The sequence below is a fragment of the Canis lupus genome, chromosome X (assembly GCF_011100685.1).
Source record: "Canis lupus familiaris isolate Mischka breed German Shepherd chromosome X, alternate assembly UU_Cfam_GSD_1.0, whole genome shotgun sequence".
NCBI classification, from domain to species: domain Eukaryota; kingdom Metazoa; phylum Chordata; class Mammalia; order Carnivora; family Canidae; genus Canis; species Canis lupus.
In genome coordinates this window covers 32,739,238-32,749,862 of record NC_049260.1, presented here as the reverse complement: position 1 = coordinate 32,749,862, position 10,625 = coordinate 32,739,238, and the positions used below count along the sequence as shown (strand labels likewise).

The following is a 10,625-nucleotide window of genomic DNA, read 5'->3' as shown; positions in this document are numbered from 1 at the left end:
GACTGTGATGAAAGGGTATGTGCACTAGACACGGCAGTGGGCCCTCAACCAACGCTGCGGGGTCTGGGCTGACACTAGGTCACCCATCCGGCCACACTGCCCAGCTCTTCACCCCCCAGCCGGGTTTCCGGAAAGGCGGGGCAAGGGGCAGCCGCCTCCCAGCGCGCAGAGCCCCGCCCCCGCTCCCGACGAGGCGGCGCCCTGACGACACAAAGGCGGGGCCTTCCGGGGGGCCGCCCCGCTGCAGGGATGGGGGCGGGGCCTCCCCGGAGGGCACTGCGCGGACGCGGAGCGCGGCGGGCTGTGGCTCCGCCCCTCGGCAGAGTCGGCGCCACCATGGAGGAGTACCACAGGCACTGCGACGAGGTACCGCCCCTCGGCAGCCCGCGAGCGACCCCCGCCCTCGCCCGCCTCGGCTCCAGGCTCGGCCCCGAGGGCGCCCCCGACAGTCGGGGTCCGGCGCCCTCCGAGCCCGGGCCCCCCTCCCCTGCCCTCCGGGCCCCGCCCCGCCCGGCCCCGAGGCCTGAGTGGGGGGCTGCGAGTCGGGGTGGCAGGGGCGGGCGGGGGATCGAGGTGGAGGGCCGGAAGGCGGGCTCGGGGTGCGTGGGGTGGGGATGGGGTGTCGGCGCCGCCCGTCTCCGAGGCCGGTCTGCCCGGCGGCTCCCTCCGCCCCTCGGCGTCCCCGAGGCAGGTGCCGCAGCCTCGCGAGCCGGGCCCTGATGGCAGAGCCGCGCCCCGGCACCGCGGCGGGGGTGGGCTGGAAGGAGGTGCCCCGCGGATCACGAGCCCCCGCCTACTGCCTCAGGCCTCCCGGCGCCTCACCGGAACCCCACGATGTTAGGTGTTCGCTTCGTGTTACTGATGGGGACTCTGACTTTCATGGCGACTAAGCGATTTGCCCGAAGTTAAAACCGCCAGGAGCGACAGATGCCCCATTCGAACCCAGGCCTCTTGACTACACGCCTGCAAGCCTGGCTCCCCTTAGCCATTAGGAGGGTGAGGCCTTAGGGATCCCAGCATAGGGACCGGCCTGAAGGGCAGAAGAGAGCAAGGCCTTCTCCGTCCAGTGGTAGCCACAGGTGAACGATGCAGTGAAGTAAAGTAGGCACCTGGCGCAGGGGCCACCGCAAGTGGTGTGCTGTTCGACCCCTGGCCTGGAGAGGGCTTCTGGTCCCTCCGTCTTTCGGATGTGGGCTTCTGCGGAAGCCACACTGAAACCCATTTAGTTTTGTGATGCGGGTAGCACACACGCTTGTAGGTTAGTGGGAAAGTATTCTCATTTTAGAAATTAAGGCACAAGCAGTTTCTCAGACCTATCCCTCCCGCCAAACGCTGGTCTGACTCCCAGGGGGGTTCTGTACTACAGTACCTCCTAAATATATTTGAAAAGAAACGAGATTACATGTGTTACCATTGCCGCCCACTACTACCTGATTCTTGGGTGACCTTCCAAATCGCAGTGAAACGGACATCATTTAATTTGTAGGTCACTTTTGAAAATAATGACCTTATTTTAAGGTGAAATGATAATTTTGAGAGAGTCAAAATGTGAGAGTTGTTTTCACAATCCTAGTTGTTTACGATTTTTTTTTCTTTTGTTGTTGGGGAATTCTGTAGTGTAATGAAATGAGTTGAAAATATTTTAAATTTATACTCAGGATGATACTTAGCTCCAGAATTGTTTGTTTTTTTTTAACTAATTTTAAGTTGCACAGTGGTATTTACAAAAATGGTGAGGTCATAAAGCACCTAAAACGTCTCCATGGAAACAAATCATGTATTGCCTGAAGAGTTTTGGTTTAGATTACAATCTTATCACATAGCCTAGTTCTCTACTCTAGGACACTTGGATGTCATTAATAGTTGCTTTTAACTCAGAAGTCTATCAAGCCACTTCACAACAAAGATTAAGTTACCCGGCCTATTATAATATTAAGGTGACATTAATTTAGATCAAGCATTTTCATAATCTTTAATTCAGGAAAACCACATTTTTGCCCCACATGAAGTTAAACAAAATTGAAAACAGTCTATTAATTAGTCTCTTTATAGATCACTTCATTCTTATTCTTCTGTGGCCTTTTCCTATATACTGATGTATGTGTATACATCTTTATATCCTCCTCCTATTTCCTGAGCTTTACAGTACAAAGATTCTCAATCTAGGGCATTCATCAAAATCACCAGCAAAGCACCTTTAAAAAACTGTGTTTGCCCAGGCTGTGCCCCAGACTTAATGAATCAAAATCTCAAGGGAGGTGGGTGGGGAAAGCATTCTGCAATTGTAGAAGTGTTCTCGGTGGGATTAGCAGCTGGGTACACCTGACACCCCTTATCATTATGGTCTGCTGTCACTAACACCTGCTCAGGATAGCCTAGGGTATTCTGTGTGTCATCACAGCTACAAATAAAAGGAAGTCTGTGCTGAAAGCAGCTGTATCTTGTTTTCCCCTCCTTTAGGTTGGCTTCAATGCTGATGAAGCTCACAATATTGTGAAGGAGGTGAGTTACACATCTTGTTCATCTTGAAACTTTAAAAAGCTCTGTTTTGACTTCCAGTACAAACTTAGAAACCTTCGATTAAAACAAGATTTTAAATATTTTTTAAAAATTTTATTTATTTATTCATGAGAGACAGAGAGAGAGGCAGACAGAGAGAGAGGCAGAGGGAGAAGCAGGCTCCCTGTGGGGAGCCCAATGCAGAACTCGATCCTGGAACCCTGGGATCATGACCTGAGCCGAAGGCAGACGCTCAAGCACTGAGCCACCCAGGCATCGCAAGATTTTTAATATTTACTCACTTTTTATAGGGGTGCTTTATAGAGATGGGCCTTAGGAAGGTGTTTTGTTGTATGCCATCAGATATCCTGGAGCTTACTCTGAAAGTGATATTGGAGCATTATTCTAGAAAACTGGTTTGCTGTTTTCTAAAATTGATGTTCTGTCTTTAAAAAAAGCCCTTATTCTGTAGGGCAAATATTATTTTAAAAATTAAAACTATAGAAGTATGTGTGTGTATGTCTCTGTCACACACACACTTTTATATAGGTAAATTATATGTAAAATATGTCAAAAGACCCTAGAAGTATGTTTTAGCCCAATTTAATTGGAAAAATAATCACTTAACACAGACACTGATATGCTAAATCAAAATCTTAAGAAAATTATTTGAAACATGGAATCTGATCCTCCTAGTAGGCAAATAGACAGGAAGTTCTATTTGGGAATCAATTCTGACAGAGGAACTTGAATTACTCTAGTGGTATCACATACAGACTATACTGTGAGTAAGGCATTTATGAACCCTTTTAATAGTCCTGAGTCATTTTTCACTGTGCCAAATCCTAGGAAAACAATGAGCTGGCCCAGAAGGCAACCATGTATTGTAGATGTGGTAGCTGGATCTGTGTCCTAGCAGGCCCTACCCTGCCTTTAGTCTGGGCTGGATTGGCTTGCCCTCTGGGCATTGAGCACCTTCTCAGCCCATCCTGAGACAGTGTCTGGCCTGTCTGAATGTTCTAGGGCACAAGCTCACCCAGAACTCATCCAGGTCTAGTCTTGTATAGCTAGGATCAACCCGAGATCTGAGAAAGCTAGACAGGCACCTCAAAATCCTGCCGTATTTTAATAGTTCAGACATATGTAGTGCAGCATGATGAGTCTAGCTAACAGTACTGTATACTTGAGAGCTGCTGATAGTAGATCTTGAATGATTCTACCACAAAGGCAAAAGGTAGTAACTACATGGAGGGGTGGATTTGTTAACTAACCTTATTGTGATAATTTTACAATATATCTGTCGTATCAAATCACATTGTACATCTCGAACTTACACACTGTCGTGTCAGTTACACCTCAATAAAGCCAGGAAAAATAAAATGACAGCAACAATAAGGAGGATGATAATCTGTAACATTGCATATGTGCTTCCTCTGTCGCAGTCACTATACTTGAGCACACTTGATATTCACGATCTCACTCCATCCTCACAACAACCTGATACAATGAGGCTGTTCTAACGGTTTGGAAAATAGGGGCTCTGGCTCTGAGAGGTTAAGTCACTTGCAAAAGGTCACAGTGAGTAGGTGGCAGAAGTGACTTTACAGCCTACGACTGGGGTTCTAGACCAGCACTCAATCAGGCATCAGAAATGGATGTGAATGAGCACTGGAAAATTATTTAACTATCTTGTGCTAAAGCATCTGAAAAGTGATGTTTGTTGATTTACTTTTAGTGGCAGGAGGTGGTAGCTTTATAGTTAAGTAATTACATAATGTAAACAGAAATGTAATTATTACACATGAAAATTCTGTTTTTAAGTTGGACTCCTGCTTTGTTTCTAGCATCTGAAACCTAGTTCAAATCCCAGCTGTTTCAAAGCCAACCTTTAACCAATTAATTTCACCCTTCCTTAATCTCCACTTGCCTCCATAATCCTTTTATGACGTAGCTTATCATCCTTGATTAGTCTTTCTTGTGTTAGATTTCTTTTATTAGCTGCTCTGCTAGTTCTTTCCAACAGAGTCCATGTCATTTTTATCTTTATATGGCCTCTAGTTATCTCATAGACTGAGATAATACGTGCAGGTGAACACTCTGAAAATCCTAACACAGAGACAGGGCATAATAAATATTTACCAGATGTGTATTTTCTAAGATGCTTTTTGGGATTATAAATATTTTTATGTTTTGAATAAACATATTTGTTTATGTGATTTGTATATGCTGTGATTTGTATATGTCTTTAACTGTCTTCTGCCCTTTTAGTGTATAGATGGGGTCTTGGGTGGTGAAGATTATAACCAGAACAACATCAACCAATGGACTGCAAGCATAGTGGAACAATCCTTAACACATTTGGTTAAGTTGGGAAAAGCTTATAAATATATTGGTGAGTATCAGTGTCCCTCCTCACTAGTTTATTCCCCTTTGTCCTCACGGTCTTCTCTGAATTTAGAGAATATAAATGAGTGTGATACACAAGTTGGATTCTAATAGGACATGAAGGACTTCTACCTTATTCAGACAAAGACAATATATGGTATTACCTAAAAGATGGAGCTCCTGCCAGCCACCCACCTGTCCTTAGCAGCTGTACCTTTTACATTTGTATCAGCTGCCCCCCTTCCACCAAAACCCACTCAGCCCTACTGTCTCCCTGTCAGGAGCTCCAGGCCTCCTTACATGGCCATAGGATGGCAAAGTGCCACACGGTAATTGTTGGGAAAGTGTAATCTTTTCTTCATTTTTGTGTCTGGATTATGCCCATGGAATGAGGCACGTGATTTGGCCCACATTTTTTTCCTGCAGCACAATCATCAGTGGTTATGGCAGCGGGCAACAGACTGGATCCAGTGGGGTCAAAATCGTGGTGGTAGATAATCAAGAGGACTTATTTTTTTCTAATCTATTTGCCGAGTGCTTTGTTTTCTGTTGGTTTTTACAGCTTTTAGAGCTCTGAACTCAAACACTTTGATATCTTCTCCTTTGCCAGTGCTCTCATTCTGCAACTTTATTTTTAGTGACCTGTGCAGTGGTCCAGAGGAGTGCCTATGGCTTTCACACAGCCAGCTCATGTTTTTGGGACACCACATCTGATGGTAAGAGACCTTAAGCTGATTCATACAAAATCCAACTTCTGGCAGAGTCAAATAGTGCACTTATTATCAGATGCTTACTTACCTCTAATTAAATTCCGAAAAAGCATCAACAGGATTGCTTTCTACCTAGCAACAAATATGCCTTCAAATATGAAATGTGAAGCTGTAACAGATTGCAGAAAATATGATATTAAAACCAATGAAAATGTGTGATTTTGATATTTTGCTGATATTTCAAAGTCCTTTTTTTGTGTTTCAGGAACCTGTACCGTAAGATGGGAGAACCGAACCATGAACTGTATTGTCAATGTTTTTGCCATTGCTATTGTTCTGTGACAGACTAAAAATGTTCGGCCAAAGCCATTAACTTAAGAATTTGTCAGTGTATCCTTTCTAAAAAGAGTAGTTACTTATTAATGTGTTAGATGACAAGTGTGCAATATGCTTCAAAAGCTAGCAACAAAAACTGAATATTATAAGCAAGCAATGTCATAGTAAGTTGGCAGTTTATCTCATTCTATCCGGCATCATTTAAATAGGAAAAAATTAATGTTGGCAAAACACAAAAACAAATACGGCATGACATGAAAATACAATCTTATGTTTACACCGGCTTTTCACTAACATGTACCTAAGAAGATGGAGAAATCCATTCAGATAATGAAATTCTGTTTCATCTAGGGAAGTTAACAGGAATAAATGTATGGACCCCCCCCCAAAAAAAAAAGCTGCAGAGATAAATGTAGAGAAAATAATAACTGGCTAACACTTCTTAGTTTTTCATTTCTTCTCACTCAGTTGTAAACATCATTTAGTGGAAAATAGTTCTGTTCATTTTTTTCCCTACCAACTATTATTGCAGTAGCAACCATCACTGACTTGTTACTTTTCTGAGAATTGTCAAGACAGTTTTTAAAATTCCAGATTCTTGGATTTACATTTGAGGGCCAAATAAATCTGGTAACCTGAATTCCCTAGTTAAACATAATTCATGACTGTGTGATGAAAAGTACACAACACTGACAGCTGCCTTACAACTGACTCATTTCATGTAGATCTAACATTTATGGAATTCCTATTATAAGCATATTTTTCTCTTAGCATTATAGTTATCAATGTACTGTGCAAATTCTGGCACCTGTTCAGTTGGACAGCTAACATGTTGGGGGAAGAAATAAGGAATTGTTTTACAAGAAGAAAACAAATCTGGTTATCCATGTAGAAGTAAGCAAAATGAATAGCACTTATTGCTGACAGAGAATTATAGATGTCATTTTAAGCATTGCTCCTAGCAAGTAAAAAAAAAATGCATAAAATATGCAACTCTTAGTTAAAGGCCTTACTAGCAGTATAACTACACAGATCGTCAGTTTTATCATTGCTTTAGTTACAATCATCTGTAAATAATTTAAATACTACATGGGGTTCAAATTGAGTGGAATCAAGTATAGATTAAAAGTATACAATCATTAGCAGGTTAATGAATATCTCAGGGCTTATGAAATGTAGTTAAATTTATTAAAATAAAAGATGAAAAATTAGGGTACATAGCTGGTCACCAAATATGAAGTCAATCTAGTTATTTAACCTGGAAAATAAAATTAAGTTTGCATATTACTAATAATACTAATATGTTTAGAGAGTGGAATCATGATTCATTGCATTTTGAGGGGAAAGGCTTATATTAGTACTGACAATATTAAGATAGTAGATAGTATTCTTGTAGGAATACTACGTGCATGTTTGATATGTTGCTGAATAACAGTAATTGTTTAATGTTTAAGAAGAATATTAAAATATGAGGATAGAGTTTCATGCAGTGATCTACATTTTTGGCACGTCAAAAATTCTCACAGCCATTACCTTTATTTTACTTTGCACTGCTAGCTTTTGTGCCCTTGAAGATTATAATAGTGACCAAAATATCTGTGCGGTTAAGGCTTGCTTTTGGTTATTATTATTGAAGCCTGATTCTAAAGGAATAATAATCAAATATACCTCGTGAACTTGCTATCTGCTCTGTTTTTATTTAAAATACAATAAAGATTATCTTCCTGTGCTGTGCTTTTGCTTCTTGCGTGATCATTGAATAAAGAAATGGCATTGTGCTTACTCTAAAAAATTCTAAATAGGAATAAGGAAAAAGAATGTTAGGTCACACAGATACAGTGTACAGAATAAATACCATTAAAATAGCAACCCAAGCCCAGTATTCAACATTACAACATAATAGCTTCTATTTTATGCCTTTTATTCTGATTTTAACACAAAATTTCACTTTAAAGAAGTCAATGTAAAATACATTCTGTAACTATTAGCTTTTAATGACTATTTTTGGGAAGGAATTTTGTCCCTGTTTGTCAACTTTCAATTGAGTTGTTGCTGGTTTTGTTTTTTAATTAAAGACTTTAAGTATGTAAAATTAGGGTATTCAAATGTAAGTACTAACTCGGATTTTTGTAAAGCTGCAATTTTATGTTTGTAAAGTGCTAGTATGCTGCCCTAAGTTGATGGCAACATCTCATTACATTTTCTTTAGTAAAAAGTACTTTTTTACTCTTCTTCCCAAGCTGGATGTTATCTAATTATGAGTCACTGAAAGCATTTCACCACCTAAAGTCATCACATTTTTAAAGTAATTTAACAATACTGCAGATTTTCAAAGTAAAAAAAAAAACCCAACAAACTGATCTGATAAGTTCCTTAAAAGTTAGAGAAAATGCTGACTCTTTATGACAAAGAATGTAGTTCTTTTATATTGCAGACACTAAGGCAAAGGTTGAGAGATGAAAATTTCACCCCATGTGTTAGGACCTACCTGAGGGGAATTTGTTTTAAAATACAGAAGGTGGAGCTACATTTTGTGACTAGAGTCAGTAAAACTGACCTTTGTATATTTGTGAAATGCCTTATAAAAGGCTCTTAACCACGCAGCCCTTTCAAGATTTAGATGGCCATCATCAATATACATTAAGTGGTCCAGGAGATTCTAGTCCACAATATCTAGTTGCAAACCCTGTAATTCTCACTTGGATATGTCATCCTTGGATACGTAGGATATATTGACAATCCAGGACTACTTAGAACTGACTCCTACTGCTTCATGAAGAATGTTTCGTTCCAAAATGGCTTCTAAGGATGTCAGGGATGAAGCTGGGACTTTGAAAAGACACTTGTGGTGGCACCACCCGAATAGTGGTCACTTCCCTACAGAATGCAAAACATGGGCAACTCCCCCACTCTGGGATGCTTTAAAGGTATAGACTATATGGGAAGTTTCTTTGCAGCTCTGCCTTACTGTGTCAGGGAATTTGATACCTGGGTTTATCCAGTAATGTATATTCGGCTTTCTTCATGCCAAAATACATGCCTTTTTATTTTACTGAATGCTTCATCTTTTTAGATACTTTTTTTAAGAACACCAGCTTTGAACGAGATATTTCAGTCTGGGTTTTTCAGGGCAGAGTTTTACATGAGCCAGTAATGAAAGCTTTGTCAACTCATTTTCATCCCCTATAATACCTTACGGAGAAAATCTGCATGAAAATTATTAGATTTTGGCATGTTCTGACCTTTAATTTTGTAGGCCAGGAATTTGGGTTAAGCTGCATGAGCGAACATGGGCTTTCATAGTTAATGCTCATACAAAACACCACCCAAAATGGTCAGGGTTAGAACAATGGTTTCTTAATAATCAAATTAAAGCAAATTTTTTCTGTAAAGGGTCATATAGTAAATATTTGAGACCTTGCAGGCCTTTGCAACTATTCAAGTATGCCATCATAGTATGAAATCAGCCACAGACCATGAGTGAATGGGTGTACCGTGTTCCAAGGAAACTATTTACAAAAACAGGTGGCAAGCTGGTGAAGTTTACCAACCCCTGCATTAAAGAAGTGTTTCCTAGCCACTTAAAAAATTAGATATTAATGGATCTGAGAACCTTTTTTTCCCTTTTATTGTTCTCAGTTACAAAGGGACACAGAGCATTTTTATATGTTTTTATTATCTTGGACTCAGAGGGACCTTATCAGTGAGCCAAACCTGTACTCTATGAAAAGAAAGAAAGGCTACAAATCAACTTTTCCAAAACTAAAGTAATTCCTTTTTGGATCTATATCACCTCACTTTTCACTAGTTGACAGATCATTTTATATCTTATTAGAGTTCATTTTACCACCTATTTTAAAGACTATTATTATAAAAAGTCAACATTGTGTGTTTTATAGATTTTTGCGCCTTTTTTTGTGGTGAAGATGGGTATCTACCTAGAGAATCGTTCACACATACCAGACATGGCAGTCATGGCCCATTCAATGCCTCTTATTAGCAGAAATGACATACAAGAAAGTGCATAGCCTACAGATCAAATAACCCTGCCTCATAATTTGGGAAAGTGGATGTTCTTTACCCAGGAATGGCTGGGGTACATTAAGTCAAGCAAAATAGTTCCTCCGAATTGTGGATCGAAAATAAGGAGCATTAGTCAACAGGAGAGGGAGGCAAAGAGAGAAGCAAAAGTCTTATCAAAGATTGGTGCAAGTTTTCTGAGTGGAAGAAGAGTCACCATACCTTGCCCTCTCCTCTGTCTACCATCCTTCAATCCAGAGAAGACAGACCAAGTTCCAGTACCAGCAGCAATTGTGGCAGGCAGAGTGGTGTATTAGGCAGGGAGCACGTCAATGGGAATGGTCTGGCTTTTAGAATCACTAGCATAGGGTGCTAAAAAGAAAAAAAACCTATACACAAATGTTCGTAACAGTTTTAATAGTAATAACAAAAAAAAAAAAAAACCCTAGAAACCACTTAGATGTCCTTCAGTGAGTGAATAGTTTAACCAACTCTGGTATGTACATGGAGTATTTCTCAGAAAAAAAAGGAATATATTATTGATACAAGAATTTGCATGAATCTCAAGAGAACTGGGCCTAGTAAAAAAGGCAATCCTAAAAGAATACATAGTATATGATTCCATCTATATAACATTTTTGAAACACTTTTATTTTGAAGATTATTTATTTTAGA

At 40.4% G+C, this 10,625-nt stretch overlaps 1 protein-coding gene across 1 annotated transcript; it reads left to right on the top strand.

The window, feature by feature from the left end:
* The first annotated feature begins 331 nt into the window (after positions 1–331).
* Positions 332–7,600, top strand: DYNLT3 (dynein light chain Tctex-type 3). Its single transcript, NM_001003001.1, is given in 5 exon segments — positions 332–366; positions 2,461–2,502; positions 4,768–4,891; positions 5,523–5,600; positions 5,860–7,600. Coding segments are annotated over 5 exon segments (351 nt in total). The 5' UTR covers positions 332–336; the 3' UTR covers positions 5,937–7,600.
* The last annotated feature ends 3,025 nt before the right edge of the window (positions 7,601–10,625 follow it).